Source organism: Antennarius striatus, chromosome 4, assembly GCF_040054535.1.
Source record: "Antennarius striatus isolate MH-2024 chromosome 4, ASM4005453v1, whole genome shotgun sequence".
Lineage (NCBI taxonomy): Eukaryota > Metazoa > Chordata > Actinopteri > Lophiiformes > Antennariidae > Antennarius > Antennarius striatus.
The window spans coordinates 13,820,581-13,845,161 of record NC_090779.1 but is presented as its reverse complement, the minus strand read 5'-3'; the positions used below and the strand labels follow the sequence as shown (position 1 = coordinate 13,845,161).

At 39.4% G+C, this 24,581-nt stretch overlaps 3 protein-coding genes across 3 annotated transcripts; 2 read left to right on the top strand and 1 right to left on the bottom strand.

Moving 5' to 3' along the window:
• Nucleotides 1-378: 378 nt before the first annotated feature.
• tmem263 (transmembrane protein 263) lies at nt 379-4,712 on the top strand. The gene is made up of 3 exons (XM_068312617.1): nt 379-539; nt 2,214-2,284; nt 3,237-4,712. The coding sequence occupies exons 2-3, from the start codon at nt 2,218-2,220 to the stop codon at nt 3,536-3,538; spliced, it is 369 nt and encodes a 122-aa protein (XP_068168718.1). The 5' UTR covers nt 379-539; nt 2,214-2,217; the 3' UTR covers nt 3,539-4,712.
• Nucleotides 4,713-6,606: 1,894 nt separating this feature from the next.
• Nucleotides 6,607-14,460, top strand: LOC137594349 (uncharacterized). The gene is made up of 19 exons (XM_068313769.1): nt 6,607-6,740; nt 8,366-8,472; nt 8,581-8,689; nt 9,029-9,145; nt 9,229-9,290; nt 9,921-10,064; nt 10,175-10,366; nt 10,446-10,545; nt 10,619-10,760; nt 10,884-11,067; nt 11,195-11,294; nt 11,475-11,608; nt 11,725-11,756; nt 12,606-12,724; nt 12,829-12,974; nt 13,051-13,145; nt 13,223-13,301; nt 13,406-13,514; nt 13,887-14,460. The coding sequence occupies exons 1-19, from the start codon at nt 6,671-6,673 to the stop codon at nt 13,964-13,966; spliced, it is 2,121 nt and encodes a 706-aa protein (XP_068169870.1). The 5' UTR covers nt 6,607-6,670; the 3' UTR covers nt 13,967-14,460.
• An 18-nt stretch (nt 14,461-14,478) lies between these two features.
• Nucleotides 14,479-21,335, bottom strand: LOC137594350 (kelch domain-containing protein 10-like). Its single transcript, XM_068313770.1, has 10 exons — nt 21,104-21,335; nt 20,350-20,442; nt 19,614-19,835; nt 18,403-18,557; nt 17,905-18,053; nt 17,311-17,395; nt 17,163-17,229; nt 17,030-17,077; nt 16,699-16,838; nt 14,479-16,446 (listed from the first exon to the last, which is right to left on the bottom strand). The coding sequence occupies exons 1-10, from the start codon at nt 21,186-21,188 to the stop codon at nt 16,237-16,239; spliced, it is 1,254 nt and encodes a 417-aa protein (XP_068169871.1). The 5' UTR covers nt 21,189-21,335; the 3' UTR covers nt 14,479-16,236.
• Between the last annotated feature and the right edge of the window lie 3,246 nt (nt 21,336-24,581).

The window sequence follows — 24,581 nt, the reverse complement described above, 5'->3', positions numbered from 1 at the left end:
GGCGGGGCTGTTTGTGAGCATGTAACAGTAGAGTCTTCTCCCGCCAAAGTAGCAAACCACACAAAATACAAAGCCCCACTCTAAGCCTGCATACATTAATGCGTTATGCATTAATTTATGAATGCAGTTCGAATAATACGGGTAATTTTTTTTGTCGAAGTTATTTCCAAATAATCCAATGTAACAGTAATAGTCCAATGATTTTTTTTTCACATATATGTGAAAAAAGAACAAAATTAAAAATGGGCTAAATTATTGAACTAGGCCGTTCAAACAAGAAGTCCTTTCATGTCCGGCTTTGGCTTTGATGAACGCATCCAGCAGCTGGAGCTCCAGTCAGCGGACAGGATGTCCTCCTGTGTGTTTCTATGGGTGGAGACTGAGCTCGTCCTCCAAAATATAGTCAGACAAGCGCAGAAGTCATCTGAACAGCAGCTACATGACTGAAGGCCTTGGGACCTGCACATTATAGTGGTCGGTTCTTAACACTTGCAGGCATCCTAGTACATTCGATCGGTGTACTATCACTACAATTCGAGGTAGGTGCTAAATTGTGTTTTTGGGTCCAGTTTGTATCGCCAGCCATTAGAACGAACACGAACCGCTAGCGTTATATGTAAATACAGAAAGCGATATTATCTCATCCAGGATTTGCAGAGCAAATTCCATCGTTTTTAATATTACCCGGACAGGCGAGCTGACCAAATATTAGTGAATAAAAACCGATTTACGGTGCAAATGTGGAAGGAATGTGTGATATTTGAGGGTGACTGGTGTGGATGTGTCGCAAGATATGGGAGAATTAAGCTAACAATAACAAATGGCGTCAAAGCAAACCAACCACGTATGCGTGATAATCAACTACTTGCTCGAAATAAAAACGCAAAACGACAAGGCGTTATATTGTTGAATGTATTTGCTGAGGCATTCTTGGTGGTCGTGTTTTAACCATGAGGGATCGTTTTCCTAAGACAACGCAACTTGAATCCCCACGATACAAACGATGTAAAATAAAGATTTAGTCGGGTGTCGTCCGTACGAATTGTTCAGTACACGTTATTCCGTCACTTTTAACAATATATGTCGTGTGAAATAAACAGGATGTGAAGCAGGATTAGGTTATTAATCTATCTGTAATCGTCTCCAGCAGCTGTTGTTTTTTTCTACTGTGTACTGTACTGTACACGCGTTATCTGCGTGAACGTAACTCGAAGCTTTGTCGTCCACGAACCAACCGAACTTGTAACGCAGATGTTGGGGAAACTAATGTTGCTAGCTATGCTAGCTAGTTCTATAATGTATATTAGGCCTTTGTGCTTTTATTGTGGAACATAATGTCGTTTATCCGTCAGCAGCGGATAATTGCATCATAAGATTAAAAATATTTAAAGAATAAATGCCAGCATCCACGGCTGACGTCATCTTAAATTGACCTATCAGTGGGCTCCACCCACCAGCAGCCAATCACTGGCCTGCTGTTTTCGGTGAGCTCAGGTTTGAGTTACGGTAGGTCCACACTGCTGTCAGTGTATTTGATATGAAACGTAACCAAGACGTTAATGTTCATCATCCTTGATGTGTGAGTTTTCCTTTGCAATGTATGAATAATTCCTTTGTCTGACTTTTTTCATAGCACAGCGTTTACAAGGCCTTAACTGTTCAGACCCCAGAGTGGTTTCAAAATAAAACATTCCTCAAATCCAAGTCATGTGGAAAACATCACAGCCGAATATTATTTCACTGTCTGAGTCCAGAGGTTGATAAAAACGACCTCATTATTAAGCTTTTTTTTTTTTTTTTAAGCCCAGAAATCGTTGCTATTTCTTCTATTTTCAACTTTGACTGTAAACAGGTCTGCCTTGTTCCAGGATCAGCAGCACACCCAAAGCAAGCTAATGTAAACAGGATTATTCCAATATCTAAATGTCAGCCCAGGCTGTCAATGAGAGTGTCACTTACAAGACGTGCTGCTTTATTACTTTCTTTCATGAAATAATTGAATTAATGCTTTTGTAGTCATACATATACAGGACATACCCTGAGAGCAAAAGCATGTCCTATCTACACTTGTTTTCTTCTTATCATACAAGACGACATGAACGGGTACAGAAGTCCAACAGGGTTGATACAAAGATGTACATCTGTTAAAGTATATTTATGTGTGTCGTTCGTCAATCTTTTGTTTTTAAAATTGAATTGTTTTCCTGTCCCAGAGAGATGAGTCAGGTAGAGCAGGTGCCTGAGGACATCCCTCCATACCACAACGATGAGCCAGCAGTGACGGGTAAGTGGAGCTCTTCTAAGTATACATACCAGTGAGTTTAAAAGATCACATCACTGCACCAAGGCTCCAGGTTCAAGTCCTTTTTGCACGGTGTTTGTATGTTCTCCCCGTGTCCTTGTGGGTTCTCTCTGGGTTCTCCAGCTTTCTCCCATCTCCAAAAACATGTATCTTAGGTGAATTGATCATTTCTAAGTTGCCCATAGGTGTGAATGTGTGTGCGAGTGCTTGTCTTTTATGTGGCTCCGTGATGGGCTGGCGAAGTGTACCCCACCTTTCACCCATAGTCAGCTGGAATAGGCTCCAGCAACACTTGTGACCTGCAGAGTGGAAGCAGTATCTGGAGACGAGACTATTACGGTCATCTGGTCTACAAGAAAATGGTTGGATGCAATGGTTTTGTAGTATTCTGCTTCTATGATTATAAATGTTATTTTAGCCTGATATTTTAGTTAGTTACTAGCTATTTAGGTATTTTTAGTTATTTTAAGTCATTGTGTTGTGGACAGGTTGTTACGCATCTTGTGAGTGACTTTGTGTTGTTTTGTAAGTTTCACTTCTCTGAAACATGTTTGTGCAGAAATGTTGACATTTATGTCCATCAGTCAATTATTTATGGTGGATAAATAAAATTAGCAGTTATTTTGAATAAATTAAGTTTTTCAAGAACATTGACCTATATTGTGGTTACAACTACTTAAATGTGAGAATTTTCTTTGGCAGTTTCACATTCCAGTAAATTTGATGTAGCTGTTTTAATTACAGTAAGTAAATGAGAAAATATAATTGTCAGTTTCCTCTATCTGCAAATGTTTTATCAACCAAAATGAAATCTAGCAATTCAGAGAATACTCATGATTCTTTAAATATTTGTTAATGGCACTCTTAGTTTGGATCACCTCTGTCCTCTTTATTGTTGAATGTTAAGATGTTGCTCTTGATGTTTTTTAACCAGACAATAACAACAAGGACCACCCACAAACACAGCCGGGCATGATCCGCTGGTTGGCTGGGGGCGTCTACGGGGCCACCAAGGGAGCTGTCGGTGCAACAGTGGGAGGTGTGGCCTGGCTTGGAGGAAAGACCGTGGACCTCACCAAGACCGCCGTCAGCTCTGTAGCTGCTGCGCCTGGAGTGGGAGTGGGGCTAGTTAAAGGAGGAGTGTGTGCTGTCGCCGGAGGAGTGACTGCTGTTGGTTCGGCAGTAGTCAGCAAAGTTCCCATAGGGGGATCCAAAAAGAAGGACAAGTCTGACTGATGTGGCAACAGAAAGTGTGTGCTGAGGTTCTTTCCTCACACTGTTTGTCTGTGTTGGCATTCATGGGCAGGAAAAGAGCGACAGAACATTCTAGTTCAGTGTCCACAAGTTGGTGAGGGGTAAGCTTTTTTTTTTTTTTTTTGATTGTGTTTATTTCATATGATTGTTGGGGAACTCACATTCATATGAGAATGCAGCAAGGACGTACAAAGCAAGAACCAACAAAGACTGTGATGCTCTGTTAAAAGAAAACACCAAACGATGATAACCTGTGCCTGAATACTGGTCAAATGTCCATATTTCATTTTTGGTGAGCTTCAACTCTTCAAACTGTATTTGTCACAAATGAGGGAAAAGATTGGTGTTTGAATGCACTGAAAATATCACCTGCAGGACAATCATTGATTACCTTTTGTTTTATTTTGAATTAAGAGCGACTGGAAGCATTTCCCCAATCGACCGTCAAGTACTAGGTTCAGAAAATCTGTTTGATAAATTGGCTTATTTCAACATGTGCATAATAAACAGATGTCTGATAAAATGTACATTTCACATGTTGACTTTGGATGTTTCACTGGTGAATTTTTGTGACTTTCTTTTCCTTGAAGTCACATTGGCCTCGGGTGATTATATTCCAAGCTTTTTAGAAAGTAATTCATACATTTATACAGAATGTGATTTAATGCAATAAATGCTGTGTAATTATAAAAGTCATACTATTTTGATTTCATTGACATTACACTTACGCTAAATATATAAATATATATTTTTATAGTTGCTATGAAATGTGGGTCGATGTCACACAGAATTCAAATTATGTTAAAACAAAAGAGCCACTTTAGACACAGAGGTGTCATAACAACATACATTTGTCCTCTGTAACCAAAGCGTGACTGGTTAGCTTTCAGCTAGAGCTCTTTGTTTAGGTGTGCCGTGTTTATTGTAGAAATCTGATGGCTGGATTTCTTGACATTACATACTTTTTTTTTTTTAAATTGTAAATCAACTTGTAACTGAATATACGATTCAAGCCTTGTGGGATGCAGAAAGAAGATGTCAAGGCTTTTATCTTACAAGTGTTGCTGAATGTTTGGAAGTTTTCTGAACACTGTATTTACTGAGACATGGCAATATTGTATTCAGAGTTTGTTTAAATAAAACCCGTTGAAGATTGTGTCCTTATTTGTTCTTTAACTCAGAAATAAGTCAGTATATATAGTGGAAACCGATTGTTTTGATTGACCTAGCATCACATTTTTTTAAATGTCCATAATAAAGAAAATATACTTAATTCAAAATGTTTTAAGTGACTTCACTACAAATAGTAATGCTCGACCTCTGATGTTTCAGTGTGAGTTCCTAACACTCTTTGGTTCTTGACCGAAGAGACATTTTAGCAATCATGGGTGTGTTGTGATATTTATGGTGACAGATACAAAACCAGTTGGAGCAAGTCAATAAACATGACTTACACTGGTTCTTCTTCATTAGAACGTCACACCTGCTCTTCCAAAGTAGCACTGCTGGCAGCACTTTCTAGCTTCACCTCCAGTAGCAGAGATATCAGGGCGCCCACATGGGATTTTCACTTCTTCTGCCACCTCACACGACTGAACAGGATGTTGTTTTGGAACACTTGGTTTTGTAAATGGAAGATGGATGGTTACTCGCAGGACGCTGATGTTGCTGTATATAAATGATGTGTGGCTCCTGAAGAAAATAGAGTCCCTGAGAATGAAAGCTGGTGGAGGTGGAAAGACCCGTGGTGCCCAAGTAGATGGAGCCCTCTGCTCATTTGGTCCTGAGCTTATCCAAACTGCACACCATAGCAGTGCTAGTACCAGTAAGGATGGGGTTCTAATGCACTTCGCCATGGGTAAACAGCAGTTTGACCTGGACAGTCCCCATGCAAACCACTTATGTGTAGTGCTGCATGTATGCAATGAAGCACCTATGGGAACAAATAATCACAAATCATAGGTACCTATCTAACCTAATAATCATAAAGCTTTAGGAGTTTATCATGCAAGGGATTTTTTTTGACAACTTAGGGGACAGTTTTGACAGATAGTATGGTTTCAGGAGTGAGGTAAGAGGGAGACATCAGGACTTTGGGACGGCAAACAGTTCAGATTAAACTGTGACAAATCAAACTGTCACAAAAACCTTCAATAAAGGTCTTTGTGACCTCAGGCATTATTTGTCACAAAATGTGTGTTTTCATTGCACTGCAAAACTCAACCTGCTGCTTTGTTGCCTATTATGAGCATGAGACTACTGTACTGTACATCTTTAGTTGGCTACATTTTGGTGACAGTACCATATCTCACTTGTGTTGGTCACTATACTGTGACTCGACACATCATGCCTCTTTCAAATAAATGTACTTATTGATCACCCTGGCCTGTCTGTGAACTCAAGTGCTCTTAGTGATGGAAAGTCCAATGATGTTAATGCTTGGGTATTCAAAGACCACATCTGTACCCCAAACTAACTCTTCCTTGGCCCAAAAGAATCCACGTCTCCACAGAATTTAACCAAATCCCATTGACACCTCTTTAGCGTAACTAGTAGACACGCAAGATAGCACAACCTTGTGCGACTTCCCTAAAGTAAAAGTTCCCTTCAAGTCATCTGTATCAAGAATCATATCTGTTAGTCCTGTAAAAAGTAAAATGAGGTCAATAAACAGTTGAGCATTTTAATCTGATGCATCTGTAGCATTTGTATTTGAAAATGTACCACATTTAATAAACTTGCAGATGCTAAACTCCTAAATATCCACATTTAAATAAATTTAGGAGAAATGAAGAACATGTCTAAAAACACACTTCTCGCAGTTTTACAGAAAGAGATGAAATTCCTGGATTATCCCTTTTACCTGGATCCACACCAACATGTGACCTTCCTTATCTTCCCATCAAGTCTCAAACAAACTTCCAACAGAACAGAAGCACCCTGTACTGCTGCTCTTTCGGGTGTGCGTCCCCTTTAAGAAGCTGACGCCAGTCGCGCCTACATGTCCCACCATTCCAAGCGAAGTAATCCGTCACGTGAGCAGACAGTGGCGTCGGCGCTATGAATGGGTCGGAGCAGCAGAAGTAGAAGTTGACGGTGCTTTTCCCAGCAGACATGTCTCTGTGTTCGTCCCAGAGCTCGGACTCCAGGAGCCGGAGGAGGAGACCGGACGAGCGCCCCTACGGTAAGCGGGCGAAGTTCACTTGAAGGAGACCTGCGCCTCATTTTATGTCGGTCGCTGCAGTAGAACTGACAGCTGTTGCCCAGGCGTCCGAACCGATGTTTGGTTTGGGGAGGTTTTCCGTGTCCTGCAGGAGGTTCTTCTGTTCTGCACCGACTGTTGCGGAGAACAGACATTAAAACCCCCCTCAGTATCACAATGATAGTGATCAAGGGCACACAATAAGAACCAACAGTAATCAGTCAAAAGAAATGTTGGCCATTAAAAAGATTTACTTCTTTCAACAAAAAAAGTGTTAATTTGTGTATAATATCCAGCATTGGCGAATTTATTTTTATGTATGCCTTTAATCTAGTTTTTTTTAAACTCATTCTGTCAGTGCACAGTGATTAACACCAGTTCTCAGTTGTCTTATGTGGTTTCTCATCGTTAACACGATATTTTTAAATGTGTGTGTTAAAGTCTCCCTGACCACAAATGAATCCATCATAAATCTGCGTTTGACATGTCTCTTCTCTGAGCGGGATCACGTGACCACACCCCAATGCTTCACAGATCTCCAAACATGAATTTTTGTCCCATAATAAGAAAATCTTGACCATTCTAAAACGAGTTGCGCAGCTATATGCAGGGAAGGTTTTGAGATCATTTTCAGTGTTGAGTTGGTCACCTAGGACTGGGTTTTGTTAGTCACAGCCAATGGTGAATGCCATTTACTTTGCTCATCTAAACAACTAATCTAAGAAAGCATTACAATTAGAGCAATAAGCACAACTGAAACAATACCACAGCAAAGACAACATGCCCCGAATCAAAGCAAAGCAATCATGAAGGCTGATCGGCAACAAGCTGCTCACACCCTTGTCTAGCAAGTCTTTCAGCTCAGAACTGGGACTGACAGGTCCTCCTGCTGCACCTGGAACAAGTTCCAACCAGAAGGCATTGTCAGATGAGCCATACCTAACCACAAATGGAGGCATCATTAAAGCATAAAAAATTATAGAATATGTGGTCCATTGTTAAATCACCTGAGAGTGGTTTGGAGGCCAGCTGTAGTCTACAATACAGCTTGCAGGATTGTATTGTGGGAAATTGAGTAACATTTGAAAAGATCAAAAACAATTCCTTCTTTTTTTGCCAAGGCAAAAAACAGAAGTATAATTAAAGAAGTTTAACTCAGAAACATATGTTTTGTGAACAACAAAGCGCGAGACAGCAATTTTTAGTCTGACAAGACTCAGAATATAGAAAATATAGAAAACGTATGGCCACATCTGATAAATGTTTGAATTGTGACATTTCAGAAATCCTATTCCACAAATCCTATTCACCATATGTATTTTCCGTGATACACAATATTTCATTTATTTACTTGCTGTCGTCATGCTTATCATTGTTGTATTTCCTGCATTAACTCTGTCATCATGTGGAAACTGCCCCACCAAGTTGGTCATGAACAGATCCATTACAGACTATGAAGGTTCACAACCTAATGCAGAAGCCTTGCTGTCTTCATGTCATGTATCAGCTGAAAACAAATGGGTCTTATTGCCTCCAAATTATTTAGACATAATGAAAAAAAAAATACTAAATTTAAAAAATAATTGATTTTGTTGCTTGTCATTTAGATGTTAGCAGCGTCACTCGTGATGATGGCTGGATGGACATCCAAAGCAAGAGGACCATCGGTGCAGCAAACAAGGTGGAAATAAACAAACTGGTCAACAACTACAGGGTGAGGAGTCCAAGATGAGATCATTTCAAATCAAAAGTGTTTGGAGTGCAACACAACTGGAAGATGGGTTCATCATTCACACAGAATGTGTGTGTCTGTTGTAACCAGTTTGGTTTCAGAAAATGGAAGAGCCATGTTACTGCGCGTCCGTTTGAAGAGAGGTCACAGGTTGTGAAAGAGCTCTACTCTGAGCTGAATGTCATCAAACCACATCCAGGTACAGCTTAGAGTTCTGACTTTATTACATAAGGTCATTCTTGTTTAGTAAAACTTGGGCCTTAATATGTGAATGTGGAACAGATAGAGATGCTGGAACACTACAAAATACTGTATGTAACAGTGTTGGATAAAATAATGCAGATTGTAAATAAGTAAGTTCAGCCAGGTAAGGTAAAAAATAACCATGTATTTTCTCCCTGATAACTTTTATTTTAAAAATATATTTTACTGGATCTCTTTAATGAATTTGATGAGGTTTTTTTTATCATTACTGAAATATGTTTTCTAAAACTATAAAAATAAGATTCATACACTCCATTTATCTTTTTGATGTCAGGTCGTCTCATCACTTGTGGAAATGTCATGTATGTGCTTCTGTTCGGCTGGTGGGTCTCTCTGGTATATTTCTTGGTTGGTACACTTATGTTCATCACTATCACTGGAATACCATATGGTAGGTGAGCCAATCAATGAAGCCCAATGATAATCTTTGTTATCCATCAGATGTTATCCATATTATTTTCTCTCATTCTTCAGGTAAACTTTGCTGGAAGTTGTCCATCTACTTCCTGTGGCCGTTTGGCCAGTCAGTCCATCAGGTATTGCTTGGGTTCAGTTGACATTTGAATCTTTCTCGACTGCCTGTTTTCCTTTTTCCTACAACTGAAAGGGATTTGTGTAGCATGAAACTCAGTTCATTTATGAAAATAGGTTTTTATCACCTTAAGAACGTAGCCAGTCAGGCCAGTGCGGAGGTGCTGATGCATGCTTTTATCTCTTGTCACATAGATCACTATGATGCTCTGCACTCTAGTATTCTCAGTAGCATATTTTAAATTCCCAAATATTACTAAACTTAAGTTTTATCTGGAACAAAAATATCATTATGGAAAATCACATTTTTGCTGAAAATTCACAAACTAATGATGACAAACATGTAATTCCAAAAGTTAGGAATGGGTTCCCAGTGACTTAATTTGGCTTAGATGGATCTAAATGAAGTAAGATCATCAACAGCAAAGCTGGTCTTTATTCATTGAACAGTAAATAAAAAATATTTGAAATACAGATACATGAAAATATACAACTCCAATTGTAATGATATTTTTGGATCGTTTCTGACATTTTATCCACTGCTACTAATTATTTGAAGAATATTAGACAGGTAAATAATTATTTGCCTCTCTATATTTGATTGCCATAACAATGCTATCCTCTGCTTTCTGCAGGTTGGAAATACGTTGAGAAGGTGTTGCGATCTAGTTCCAGACTGTGAGTGTAACTTGGAAGACACCTCCCCAGTGCTGCTTCCATCTCCCACAGAGGGAGCACCCCCAGAATTCCCAGGACGATCTCTGCGAACTCCGTACTGGGTAAGGTTTCATTCTCAAACTTCACGCAGAGACAAAACACGAACATCTTTTGTTTATGACTATTTCATATCTTCTCCATGGAATGGTAATTTTTTTGTTTTGATCTGCAGCATCGTTTCTCCACGTTTGTGTGGCTCCTGTTGGGATACCCTCCTCTGGTGGTCATCCACTCCTTGGCCTGCTTCTTTTCATGGATTCTTGTGTTCACCATCCCTCTTTCCAAGATGAACGCACGGATGATTGGAGTCATTCTTCTCTTGCCTCCTGAGGATGTCTCTGTCTCCACCTGCTCACACATGAAGGTAAGGGACATGTTATCTATAATCACATGAATCTATACAGATCCTGTAGTGTTGGATTTTATGGGTTTTTTTGCTGCAGCATCAGACCTACGAGACCAGAGCACTGCTGTGTTGCTACCATGCTGTAAACTGGTACTACTACAAATTCACTGTCGATGGGATCAGTGTGTTTGCCGTCAGTATCCTTTATCAGTATATGTGACTGTTGATGTAACACATGAAATTATATTTAAATCTTTGACCCCATCTCAGATCTCCTTCCACTGGTCATACTTGCTATAATACTTGGATATATTGATAAAGAGAATCAATTCACCAGCTCTAATGTCAAGTTTGCCATAGCCATTGGATCTATCATACCTGTGTCGTATTATATTGGAATGGGCATTGCCAGGTGAGTTGTTACCCTTAAAAACCTTTTATTGTATTGTTTGCCCTTCACATCTGCTGTACAAAAATATGAAGAGAAACAGATTTTGGTGGATCTGACATCAGTTGATCAAATTGGCATCTGCAGCGTTTCAGCCCAGAGTAACTTTGCTGTGGGTGCAGTGGTGAATGCCACCTTTGGCTCCATCACAGAGTTGACTTTTTACATCATAGCCCTGATCAGAGGACACCAGACATCTAACTCATGTCTTCAGGAGCTTGTTAAAGCAACGCTGACTGGAACTCTGCTCGGATGCATCCTCTTCATCCCTGTGAGACAAACTTTCAGTAACATCACATTTTACAGTTTTTAATTCAGGTGGAAAGATACTTACTGGACCAGATATCTGCCCTAATGCGTCATTTTAAATGAAGCTCCTTGTTTGGTGTTTTTCTCAGGGTATCTGTATGATCATCGGCGGTCTGAAACACAGTGAACAAACTTTCAACAGTCGCTCTACAGGAGTTAGTTCTGCATTGCTTTTCATCTCTGTTGGAGGCAAGTTAACAAATTCACGTGATCGATGTCAGTGCAAGACACAGGTGGTTAAAATCAAAATAATAAGACATGTTTTTATGAAGCGGGAGTCATGAACAAGTTTCAGTTCAGGTTAAAACATTTTGTGATTATTTTTTCAGTACTTGTATTGAGACAACTCTGTCCGTTGGACAATTTCAGGTGTATTTGCCCCCACACTGTTCTCCAAGGTGTATGGAAATCTGGTGTGCGATGCCTGCACCTACTCCACAGGAGGGAATGGCACGAGCAACAGCAGCGGGCCGTTTGTGTGCCACAACTGTCACTACGATCTGGTGAGTGTCATCTGTCAGGAGGAAGCTCTCATCATTGAGTCACATTCTTAATAGTGCATTACGACAAACATAATCACAATATATGACTCGTGCATTTTCGTTGTTTAATTCAACAGCGCAATGGTACATTGTTCCACGACCATGTTCAGTAAGAACTTTTTTGTTATCTACATTTGTATACTGACTTTAAAACAACCTTGCTGCTGTTTAAAGCATGCATAAAGGAGATTGTGGTCATTTACTAATTTGGGATAAACTCTATTAAAAACAAGACAAATATAGTGTCGCCAAAGTTTTACCTTTTCACTGTTTGATTTGTGTGGATAAATTCTTGTGTAGAATGGCATTACTGCTGAAAACAAGCCTCAAACACCTTGGGACAAAGGCAACAATGTCTCAGAAATATCTATTAGAACATCCTCAAGTTGACGGGTTAAAATGATGACGTGACTGAATCTTGATTGGACATGAAAATCAGGTTTAATATATTCATTTTATAACAATAATTCTATGTGGATTCGGGAAAGCTACAACTTTTGCAAATGATGTTGTTGCATGCATGTTGTTTTATTCGTGCTTTATGCAGCAATGGTTTTGCATGATTTAGCTTTTCATTCATTTCATTCACATTTTACACTTATACATAATCTTCCTGTCGTTTTGCTGGAAGCTGAAACAACTGTCAGATGTTACACATTATTTTTTATCAGTTATTCTGACAGGAATAAATTGGTAATTTGAATTCATTTTCAGCAGTACAGTCAGGTCAGCCAGGAGCTTTCAGCACTTTTCTTTAGAGTTAATGTAAAACGACAGCAGAGATGATTCCAATCTAAATCTAGTCTATGCAGTACAAAGTGTTTCATACAAATTAAAGGTGTTATGAAACAGAGTTAAGACCTACAGAATCAACATATGGTCTTTTGGGATTCTAAAAATCTAATTATTTTACCTTTGTTATTCTTCCTCCCTCTCGTTCACGGTGTCTTGTTGTCAGACCTCTGGTGTACACAGTGTCTGCCCTGTTACCGCTTGCCTACGTGATCGGTCTGGCATTCACACTGAAGACACACACCCACATTTATGACGATGACGATGATGATGGAGGAGGAGAGAGTATGACTCTTCCTTTCATTAATCACGTTTCATCGCTAAGAAATATTTTCACCTTACATTATGAGACCACAGAGAATGTCCACCTTACTCTCTCTTTTGGACAGTGACTGGACACCATGGAGCAGTGGTCCACTGGTCAAGATGGAGGTCTGTGCTCATCCTCGTCATGGCAACCGCGCTGTTGTCTGCCTGTGCCGATCTTGTGACTGAAAACATCCAACCCATACTGAACCAACCCCACATCTCTCAGGTCAGACTGAACATGCTCAGAAAGTTCATCTGCTTGTTTCTCTCACTGGACGCTTACTTGTGTTTTTTTTCTCCAGTATTTCATTGGGGTGACGATTCTTGCCATGGCTTCCGAGATCCCGGAAATTGTTAACGGAATACAGTTTGCACTCCAAAACAACATCAGCCTGAGGTAAATCCAGCCTTTATTTAAAAGGTGATTTTAAAAATTGATTTCTGCATTCACATAGATTTCTCTTTTTTTGTTAGCTTGGAGGTGGGAATCTGTATTGCTGTTCAGGTCTGCATGCTGCAGATTCCAATTCTGGTTTTATTTAATGCTTTCTATGTAAGACATCTTTTTTACATTTGGATTATTGATTCATTCTTTTTCAAACCAGCTGTTGCTGTTGTTTATATTTTCTAATCAAACACTGCTGATGTCCTGGCTAGGATGTGGGATTCGTGCTGTTGTTCAGTGACCTGCACTTATGGGCCAGTATCTTCAGTGTTATTCTCGTCAACTACATCTTTATGGATGGAAAGTCAGATTATTTTCAGGGTGAGTTTAAAGGACTTTTTGATTTTGAGAATTTTTCAATAAATTACATCTTGTCTGTAAAAATATTCATTGAATTAAAATGAAAGGACTCAATTCAATGATCTTTACCAAATCATTGCTGCCTTCTTTCTCAGGTATTAGATTATAGGTCATTAATTGAATTGAATGTTGTTGTTTACATTATGGCTGACCTGTTTTAAAGGGGTCAGGTTTTAGATTGAACCAAAATGTCTCCTCTTTCTGATGTGAAAAAATTATCACAGTTCACAATCATCAACTTTATGCAATATTAAGTTCATTCATTCTGTCATTTTCTTGATTTAATCAGAGACATTTAGAGCTTATACTTTTGACTTTCTTTTTTTTTCTCAGGCACAACTCTGGTGGTTGTCTACCTTATTTTACTAGCGCTGTACTTCTTTGCGCCTTCTCCAGCAGGCTGCTCACTCTAGGAAGGATGGATGAAGGTTAAAGAGGAATGATTTAATGTGTAAATGCAATACCTCTCCCTATTAATGCAAATCCATTCTGGTAGGATTCTAGTTTAATGCTCATGTGGGATATGTGGTAGGGCTCTTACTAATTATGGTGTTTGTAATGCATTTCTCTATATTAATCTCAGGTTAGTACATATTTATTACTGTATTCTTTCTAAAATGTGCACTTTGTGAGTTAAAATATTTTAATGTGACATTAGAATGAATTGTTACTGTATTTTTTAAGGGTCGTGAAAGAAAGAAAATAGGTACTTTTACAATATAATTGGATATTGTAATGACAAGTATTTAAAAATCTGCAGCTGTTTTATGTATGGTACTGTTGTAACACATTTTTATCATTTTAAAATACTCAAGTTCATGGCTGTTACTTCACAATAGAGCTAAAAGGAAACCTGGTACTGCATATAGTAAGAAGACATGGCTGGCTGTGCTTCGAAAATAACCTAACAATACAAACTTTTGAAAAACTGGCTGCTTGTGCATTTATTGTTTACACAGACAATAATTACAAAACATAATGTCCATTACAACCATAACTGCCTTTGAGGTGTTCACCTGTTACCCCAAGAGACTATTTAAGATGACATGCACACCATACTGACATGCAGAAAAGCTGTAACATCAAAAACTGATGCAAATATAACCATCTCAGTCGTATGCAAGGCAGTACCATTTACCAATTCCAAGCATTTACTGAAGCAGACTCACTTGTAAAGACATAACATGTAGGTTGTTTATGTAATGTGAACTGAGTATTACTGTAATACAATAAGATTTATGATTTAACTTAGTATTAGTTTGTATGAACACAGTTGGACATTAGAAATATGCTGTGGATATGCACCGTTCACAAGGGAACTTTTCTAAACCAGTGAAAACGGGTGGAATTTACAGTCATCTCAGTGCATTTAAATCTGGTTTCAAAAAAAAAATACAAGAGGAACATTTTGGCAAATGTTTTCAGCTCCAGACTTAGTCTGATCACAGTATTCAACATCCTGAGTGTGCCTTATTCTCTACCTTGTTAAATTACAAAAGAACCATGCCACTTATTTTTCAAAAGGAACTCCGTACTACTTTTTGAAAAACGAGATACAAGGTTAAAAACTAAAGATACAGCTTATGTTACAACAAAATAACACGGGGTTTTAGGGTTAAAGGGGAATTAAAATCATAAAGCAGGTGGGAAAAAATGTAGCAATAGTTTATGCTAAAATTCAAGGTTTTAGAAAACACGTTAGAAAAACTGAGAAAAATAAATTGACAAACATTGACTATGGATTAAATCAAATTAATATCTTCTCTCTTGATTAACCTTGAAAAGAAATGCTCTGCAACTAAAGGTTTGTGGACTATCACACATTGAACAAAGACTACATGAACAAATTTCACAGACAATGAATACAGACACTAATTTACTAAAATATAAAAACAATGAGTATTATTTAAAAAAGGTACAAAAAGGCACCAAATGAAGAAATAAATCTTGAAAACCACTGGAGCTACAGGTGTCAATTAATTGAAGAGGCACAACAAGATTCACAGTGATGCCATGTCCTAAAGATCAAATAACAAGGCTTAATGTGATGAGAACAATTTTCAGTTTGAGTGGCTCCATATCAGCATGCAATCAAATAGTTGTTGAGTCCAAAATGATTCCTTAATTGACCTAATAAGACAGTTAAACGGTATCACAGTTATGCATCCATGCTATGTCAACAATACCATTTTTCTGAAACGATGGCTGAAATTTACAAGCAAAGCATAAAATTTAGTGTTCATCAGCTCTGTCATTTTTCATCTGTCACAGTGGGCATGGCAGCAGCTGATGTGTTGAAGATGGTAGCAATGTGCAAGTTATAGTCACTGAAAAAAGATCATCTCTACCAGAGGTGACATTCATTTGACCTTTGAAGACATGGCCTTATTCATGTTCATGTTGCACGAGTTTCTGATACAAAAAAGAAAAAAAATGAGGTGCACTAGTTTGGTGGCACCACGATGGTGACATAGGGTATTGAAGTAGAAATCAGCATACAGCAATGATTCCGCTGGAAGTTTAGCATTTAAAGGTTGCATGCAAACTCAGGAAATAAAGAGAAACGTAAATCACTGCACCAAGCACTAAAAACACATATAAGACCATAAAAATTAGCTGATTTTATAGTGATTTTATAGTCAGTGCTATTGCATCATGTACCACTTTCTTCCTGTGAATTCATCTATTTGAGTCGCTGAATAAGTGTGTGTGTCAGTCCCAGGCCGAGCAGCTGAAGGGTGGACAGCTGGGCTATGTGAGGGAAGGTTTTCAGCAGTTTCTCCCAGGTCAGTTCCAGCAGGCTGGGTACCACCAACCACACCTTATACAAAGAGCCAGTCCTCCCATTCCCAGACATGTTGACAACGCCACCATGGACATACATGCAGCCAGCCTGGAGGAGAGGAACAGATGAAGAGATGAACTACTCAACTGTTAATTATGACATTTTTAAACAAACCCTATGAAATATCTGACTTCAGTTGTACTAGTCAGAGAAAAGGCTGTTTTCTCTGTATCACAAAGTAAATCTGGGTGAATCAGATAAAACTGATAAAATTGGTATTTATCTCCATGCAAAATACTTTACAGTCCTTACAGTAGAAACATACTGTACATAGTAATGTAAGAATGATATTTAACGCACTGGAGTCACTGCAGCACAATGAAAGTAGGCTGGTTCTGGCATGACAGTAGGCAGCCTGGTCCACTGAAAAGTCTGCAGACTGATCTTCCACAGGTCAGACAGGATCAGCTCTCCATTATATCCCCCACATATAAACACCTCTGGAGAGAGAGACATTAATTATTAGTTAAACCCAGAGACCCTTGCTACTGGAAAAGCTCCCCATTAATACATTAAATCATACGGTCAGATGGACGTCAGCATTAACTCTTTAGGTCCTTTTTGGCAGAGGCAACCAATTACAGTTCAGACAAGTGTCTGGATAGCAATGAATGTGTGAAATACTCCTTACCATCTTTGACCTGCACACAGCTGTGACATCGACGGGCAGCAGGATATCCTGACAGGACAACAAGATAGATTAAATCTGTCGTCTTCCAGTCCTTGATTCAGAAATATAAAAGCTTTTATCATTGATCACGAACCTATTTTTTCATGAGGTTTGGTTACTATTTCCTCCCAGTAATTTGTCTCCAGGTTGTATGCATGAATCTGATGAACACATTAGAAATACATAAATTAAAGACAGACATAAATTCACCACTTTATCAAAAGTTTGATCCTTCATCTGACCTTATCCAGGGGATATGAAGTCCAGGAAGTCCCACCTCCTAAAATGTAGATTCTCTCTTCATCATGAGCTAGTTCGTGTCTGTACCTGTAAAGTCATACATTTATTGTACTTTAATTGTATTTCAATAAATATTAGAGGGATTCACAATAAGTCATATATAAGGTGTGTCTAAATTCGGGGGCCATACACTTTAAAGGATGCAGTGTAAGTTTCATAGACTGCTGTAAAATGAGACAGCCTGGTTTACAGAGGATTTCATCAGCTGTTCCTGTCCTTACCCTTGCGTCACGGTCTGTCTCTTAGCAACATTGACAGCTGGAATTGATTCACTGAAGTGTCATCTTTCAAGCTGTTGTTGTAAAAGTTATGTCTGAGCAGTTGTATGAGGAAATACTCTGGTGTAGTATTGAAGTCTGTATTGGTAGTAGCAGTAATAACAGAACAAGTAGTAAAAAATAAATTTAAAAAAAGTCTTGCATGTTGCTTTGCCAGTGTTGTCACGTTTGTTGTACAAATAGACTTTGAAAGATGTAACCCCTGAACTTAGGCGCTGTTGTGCCGTAGTTGTTAACAGCCGTTAGCTTCTCTCTGACCTCTCCTCTGGGAGATCCGAGGGTGCATTGTTGGGTTTGAGGTGGGTCCACTCTTTGGTAGTCAGGTCCAGCCTGTGGAGGTCAGTGCTGTAAAGATAGCCTGTTGTCCCTCCAAACACATAGAGGTAGCCATTGATGATGACCATCGCCTGGACATAGGGAATGCTGATTAATGTTTATTGTTAGAACACACAGCCACATATACCAGTCTTGAATAAATTGTTTATACTGTATAGTTATTCATATACAGTACTGGGGCTGTCCGTATTAAAGGCTTAATGATCATCTTAATTGTTACTTAGCATATACTGTACCTTATAATTTAAAGCGGAAACCTAATGATGGTTATAAAAGAACAGCTTCATGCTGGTGTGATAAGGTGTATGTTTTACATTCAATCCACGTATGATCTGAGTGTCGACAATCAAAATAATCATTTGTGGCAGCCCTGTACAGACGTTAGTTATTCAGTCCAGTCACAGGGAGCTAAATCATCACCTGTCCGTAGATCTTGTTGGGTTTCTTCCCTCTGCAGTTGAGCAAATTCCACCGTTTATATTGAACGTTACAAACATGGACGTCATTCCCATTGTTTTCACCAAATGGAATCCCAGTGCCACCAAACACAAGCAAGTTGTTGCCATGTAAAACAGCTAAGAGAGACATCAAAATTTACATGGTACAAATACACACCACTAGAACAGGTTTGATGTGACATGACATACTTTACTGTTAAGTCTAGACCGCATATTAGCATCACAATATCATCATTACTTAATATATAATATCATAATATCATAATGAGTTAAAATGACTGATTGCAGTACATATGACTTTCCATTTTCCATCCATTTTCTGCCGCTGTATCCGCTGTAGCGGGTCACGGGGAGCTGGAGCCTATCCCAGCTGGCATAGGGCGTGAGGCGGGGGACACTCCTGGCCCGACGCCAGTGCACGGTGGAGCCAACATATATCATTAAAATGTAAAAATAGGGGGATAGCACCAAGTTTACAAAAACAAATGATCTTTTAAAACATTAAAAAGGTTATAAAAATGAAGAATAATACTGAATGCAAACCAAGATGGTGTACATTTTTCATTCAATGGCTGAATAAACTATAGAAAAATAACTGATATTTTTAATGGATCTATTGTGTGCCAGACAGCTTACACTAAAGGCATGAAATATGTCATGTAAAAAAACGCGTTTTCAAGGCAAGTTTGTTGTACCTTTATTACATTACATCCTGTGAAAATATTGTAACAGGCTTCTGTACTTCAACCCTTGAGATTTTGTTAGAAACATGTCTAGATTGATGTCTGTATTAACAGAGCAAGCAGGCAAGGCAGTAAAACACCATGTCATGTTTTCATTACGTATTACGTGTGCGGCCGAAAACTGGATTTAAAAAACAACCAAATGACCTCAAATAAAACAAAAATCAAAGGTATGGTCTGATAGTTTGTACCTTCGAGCTCAAGCAACTGTGTTTACAGTGCTTTTTCTCCTACTCTTGAGAACAGCATTGATTACATCCATGTTAACTCATTAGATACTCCCTTTTTTCTTGCTATTTGCTGAACCTTTGATCATCACTCTTCAGACCTTCCTCTTATCAATATAGCAACTCTGAAAAAGACCAGGAGCTGGTTCTCATTGAGAACAGACTGAATTCTGTAAAATGAAGGGCAGCACATGACTCCTTACCTGACATAGAGGCCAGCTCCGTGGGCATGTACCCTTCTGTGCGGATCTGCTGCCAAGTGGCTGTGGCAAAATGAAACCGCCAAAGCTCCCTGAAAAGAGGGTAGTCTTCATTCTCCGAACCGCCTGCCTCCTCAAAGTCTGGGTTGTAGCCTCCAAAAACATAGAGGTTGGCGTTATCCGCGACACAACGATGTCCACTTCGGGCGGGGGGTACACAGTGTCCTGTATGATATTTAGCATACATTAGGTAAAAGGAGAGGCCAGTTAACTTATGAATACAGTATTTTCCCATTATAAGGCACACCCAAAAGCCTTCAATTTTCTCAAAAACTGACCATGCACCTTATAATCCAGTGCGCCTTATATATGAAAAACTGTTTTTGAAATAGGCCATTCATTGAAGGTGTGCCTTATAATCAGATGTGCTTTATAATCCAGTGTGCCTCATATAGGAAAAAGGTTTAAAATAGGCCACTCATTGAAGGTGTGCCTTATAGTCCAGTGTGCCTTATGGTGCAAAACTGTACAGAAACGTGACAAAACATGTAACGCATCGTGTTGTCCTACCATGTATGTTTATTGTCTTTGACAACACTTACTGTTTTATTACCACATTAGATCTTTAACTATTAAAAAAAAAACCACACCAATAAAAGCCAACATCACTCAGTTCACACATCTCACACCAGTCTTTCTTTAATCTGTAGTTCAATGGGAGGTTGTGTGCTTTCTGCACCTTCTCTGAGGAATCTGTTGGGGATTCGTAGATTAGGACAGGATGGGGAGAAGATCCGCCGAGCCTGAAGCCACCTGGCCCGCTTCTTGGTTCCTGTGACCAGTCACCACAAAAGAGAAACACAGATTTGAACAGTTAATGGAGAGCATATTAATTATGAATAAGTAATAAAGGAAGCTGGGTCGTTGGTATGGCTGCAGTAAGCATGTTTACAACCAGAAGTCTGGGCCATGGTGGGAGTAGGGATGATTCTTATCAATAGTTGGAATTATTAACAGTCGTTTTAGTTTTTAAACAGAGGACAGTTTCTGTATTAGCAAACATTGTCACCAAGGACCGTTTAAAACATAAAATGTGCATGAGTGTCGATAAAGTTGGTAATGTGGCATTTTCTAGCCAACACCCTCGCTTCGAAGGATGTAGCTTTCCTTCTACGAAAGCAGCGCTAATATCAGCCCCTCTTTCATTATTTCTGGTGATTAGTTCCAGACTTGAACCAAATGACAATGAAAAATAGTTCTGTAAATGAATTTAAGGTCTTTATTCACTCAGTAAACATAGTAGCTTCCGTAGCAACGTTGGCTAGCCTTGGCCTTTGTGTTGAAGACGTGATACACCGTGCCAGAAATGTAAACACTGTAATTTCCCGGTACAAACAGAGAGAGTAGCACCTGGTTCCTGCTGTGGCTCCTGTCACCTCGCTGGCTATGTCTAATTGCTGGTTCATGCAGACCATTAGGTTTTGTTTACTAACCCGTGTCACGGATGAACGGCCTCCACGACAGTTTCTCAAACCTAATGAGCTGACTGTAGGTTCTCTCGTGCTCGGTGGACGACATCTCACAAGGGTTCGCGCAGATAAGGTTCACACCAAGACCCGGACAAAAACCCGCTTCAGTTTGATCAACCGTGGCTGCATGAGACTGCGAGGTCCGGCCATAGAACCATAATAAAGACAATCCTCCTGACCGTTGTCAAGTGCTGCTCTCTGCGGCGTCACGGCCAGCTGGGCTAAACTGACCAATCATACGGCAGAGTGCCAGTCATGATGCATTCAGGATCATTTCAAAGTGTCGGAAAACTGCATGTGGCAAAAGTAACATACTATATACTGTATACAGTATATTGTACATATATAACATAAGAATATGAAAAACCTAGATTGTATTTGATGAAAAACTGATAAGATAAGTGTGTGTGTGTGTGTGTGTGTGTGTGTGTGTGTGTGTGTGTGTGTGTGTGTGTGTGTGTGTGTCTGTCTGTCTGTCTGTCTGTCTGTCTGTCTGTCTGTCTGTCTGTCTGTCTGTCTGTCTGTCTGTCTGTGTAAACTTTATTTGTTTAAAGGTGACATAACGGTGGTGATACCATTTACTGTACTTTATGAGTGATGGACAGCTGTTATTTCTGTCAAACAAACAAACAGCTGAGCTGACTCTTTTTGGTCATTGAAACAAAGATACCAGATCTTTTGAGGATGCTCTGCTGTCTTGTGATAATCGTACTTTGAAACTCACTGAGACTAAATAGGCTGGAAGGACAAAAGAGAACGAAGGGACTGATATCATGTGGAACTTGTTTGGCTTAGCTTTTTTTCTTCTTTTTTTTCTCGACAAAATTATGTGAAAAAATACACAGGATACAAAATGATTTGTAAAATCATGAAGTAGATGCAGAATGACCAAGAAAAGACTTGATGAAACACCACTTTTTTCTTTTCATGTTTTCCTAGTTTACACCTTTCATATGTTGCTATTTTTATTATCTTTTAGTATCATGGTAATATTTACCACTCAAGGCAGCAGCCTGTGAGGTCCTACTTTCAGGCTAATTATTCTGGAAAACTGATATTTGCACTCCTAATCTATTTCAACTGTGAAAAGACCCTTCAATTAATCAAAAGATTGTCTCAAAGTTTGCCCATTTGGACTCGTGACTTCACTTTATCTGATGTCTAAAATTTTATCTTGAGTTTTCTGCTGATTGTTTGTCAGGAGAAAGAATCTCCTTGCTCTGTCAGATAATGTGATGTTGATTCTCTGGGTATTTACTCAGAGAAACAGTGACCCCATCTAATGACAGCCTGGTTAGGGAAATGGAAGGGCCTGTTCTCCTCCAATTTGATTTCTGTTGTACCTGTGATCTTGGTGCTTGCTTTGTGTGGTTGTTTTTGTATTTCCTGTATTAAGGCTCAGATTATCAGGTGCACTGATCAAGCTGTAGGACAACTGGAAATGCTTCCGTCATATCAGATGGTAGAGCGGTAGGCCCTGCAGGATGAACTGCTAAGGGAAAGACAGAAGAGAGTGAGGAGGGAGAAAAGTCCCTACCTGGCATGTACCATCGTCAGGTAGGAGAAAGTGGATGATATTAATTTTAAGAAGAAATTTAAAGGCTTGGCTTTTTGACATAGCCGATGTGAAAAGTCAGTCCAAAGAAAGCTTTCAGTTCAGGGACGAACACTGGTTTCACTGGCATTACCTCTACTGTATGCTGGACTCTCAGGGTTTGCTTGAAAATACTGATCTGCATACAGAGGCTCCCAGAAAATTGGACCATTACAGCCAAGGATGTGTAGCCTACTGTCTTCTCCAGCCTACTGCACTGACATGTTCACATCTGAGTAAACATGTTAACATGGTGACCATTTGTTCACATGCCATCCTGCGCAATGGGTGACGTATCCAGGGCTGGTGCTCACATTCCCCCTGTTCTTGAACAATGTGGTGGCTGACCTGCTCACAGAAAAGGATCATTATACTGTATTTCATTGGTTTTCTCAGTGAATACCAAATAACCAACCAAATGCCAGACACTACTGAGGAGGAAAACAATCCCAAAAGAACTGGAGACCTTTTTGGTCAGACGCATTTTTGTGAAATTGCATTAATTCTCCAGTAGATGGCAGATTGACATTCGTGATAGTAGTAGTAGTAGTAGTAGTAGTAGTAGTAGTAGTAGTAGTAGTAGTAGTAGTAATAATAGTAGTGATAGTAGTAGAACTTTATCGATCGCTTAAGGAGGTTCTGTCAGGGAAATTGACATCTCCGTCACAATATACACAGCACAGTGAGCACACAAAAGCACACAGAAAAATCACACAGAAAGAAGTACTGTCACCTGGAAAGAATAAAAATAACACACCGTGAAATATACAAATAAAATGACATAAATAGATGTAAAAATTAAAGTGTTTATCGTGTTTGCAGTGTTTTTGATGTGTTATGTGTGTCATCCCTCAGCTCTTGTGTGGACCCTCTTCTTCTTCATCTCTCCTAGAGAGGAATTGAGTAGTTTAATGGCTCCGGGGATGAAGGAGTTCTTAAGTCTGTTGGTCCTGCATGTTGGGAGGTGCAGTCTGTGGCTGCTCAGGCTTCTCAGACTGCTCTGGTTGCAACGGTGTGCAGAGGGTGGCTGACATTGTCCATGATCTCCAGCAGTTTGTCCAAAGTTCTCCTTTCTACCACCATTGCCAGAGGGTCCAGCTTCATCCCGACCACTGAGCTGGCCCACCTGATCAGCTTCTCTAGTCTGGAGAGGTTTGCATTTGTCACGCTCCCTCCCCAACACACCACAGCCATCGACAGGAGGCTGGCAAACACAGACTGGTAGAACATCCACAGGAGCTTTCTGCTGATGTTGAATGCTCTAAGCCTCCTCAGGGAGTACATCCTTCTCTGAGCTTTCTTATACAGTTGCCTCGTGTTGCTTGTCCAGTCCAGTTCATCTTCAAATCATACAGTATTCCAGTAGGTTCTGTTCACTCTGAAAGCAGATCAATCAATCAACCTTTATTTATATAGAGCTTAATCACGTCATCATATGGGTCAGAAAGAGAAAAGTAATAAAGAAAAGAAAGAATAAGGTATAAAAACTGAATAGTAGTAAAAAGAACTGTCCTCTCACTACTAATCCATTGGATCCAAGAAAATCTATCTGTCTGTCTGTCTGTCTGTCTGTCTGTCTGTCTGTCTGTCTGTCTGTCTGTCTGTCTGTCTGTCTGTCTGTCTGTCTGTCTGTCTATCTATCTATCTATGTTTGTCTGTCTGTCTATATCTATATTCATATCTATATCTATATCTAAAATGACGCACACGCAAACACACACACACACACACACACACACACACACACACACACACACACACACACACACACACACACACACACACAGAGGTGCTGGTCATATAATTAGAATATCATGAAAAAGGTTATATATTTCAAAATTGAAACTT